At 43.8% G+C, this 752-nt stretch overlaps 1 protein-coding gene across 1 annotated transcript; it reads right to left on the bottom strand.

Annotated features, from left to right (window-relative positions):
* Positions 1-25: 25 nt before the first annotated feature.
* LOC112094864 (topless-related protein 3-like) lies at positions 26-684 on the bottom strand (the record flags this gene model as incomplete). The annotated part of the gene is made up of 3 exons (XM_024176574.1): positions 26-180; positions 269-398; positions 510-684. Coding segments are annotated over 3 exons (460 nt in total), but the record flags the coding sequence as incomplete, so codon positions are not given.
* Positions 685-752: the final 68 nt, after the last annotated feature.

Below are 752 nucleotides of genomic sequence, written 5' to 3'. Positions count from 1 at the left end.
CAAAAAGCGAGGCATGAAGGAACACTTGCAAAACAGGAGATCTAGAGAAGATATTCCATGTCACCTCCTCAACAGATTGAGCTGGCCGAAGTCGTTTCATCAGTTGTTCATGGTCAGGACTTTGGTAATCAACCATACCTGGCGCAGCTGGAGGAGTTCTTGGGCGTTTCAAGATTGAAACTAACAAAAAGAGAGTAGTAGTTAAGGTTACAACATATACCTACGTAGAATATAACCACTGATAGCAAATCTAGACTCAAGTTCTAACCTTGATTCTGTGGAACAGGAATGGATGATGCAGTAACAACAGCGGCTTGGACAGATGAAGAGGCGGAGGCATTGGCCATCCAACCTGCTAACGCATTAGCATTAGCCGCAGCTGCAGCAGGCGGAAAGGGCTTTACACAAGAAAACAATTTTCTGTCAGTCCACGTGTTTACAGACCCTCAAGTAAAAATATAAAGGGAGGAAGAATTTAATCCAAACTGTAGAGATTCAAGAGGGTATACTCCATGAGCTCCAAGTGAAGTATAAGCGGCAGGTTTTGCAACTGCAGCAACAGGAAGATTGACAGGTGTGGATGCAAGGGGACCATTAGCAGGCGTACAGGTATGGTCCTGGAATAAAGTCTTAATGTCTGGGTTTGGCCTGGGATTCTTGCATAACTGATGCTGCCAGTTCAAACTGCACAAACATAGTCATACATCAGATATGACAGGAGTACTGGATTAGAACAATAATCACCATACATA

This window comes from Morus notabilis, unplaced genomic scaffold, assembly GCF_000414095.1.
Source record: "Morus notabilis unplaced genomic scaffold, ASM41409v2 C11304541, whole genome shotgun sequence".
NCBI classification, from domain to species: domain Eukaryota; kingdom Viridiplantae; phylum Streptophyta; class Magnoliopsida; order Rosales; family Moraceae; genus Morus; species Morus notabilis.
The sequence above is the reverse complement of the archived record's forward strand: the minus strand, read 5'-3'. Positions and strand labels throughout refer to the sequence as shown.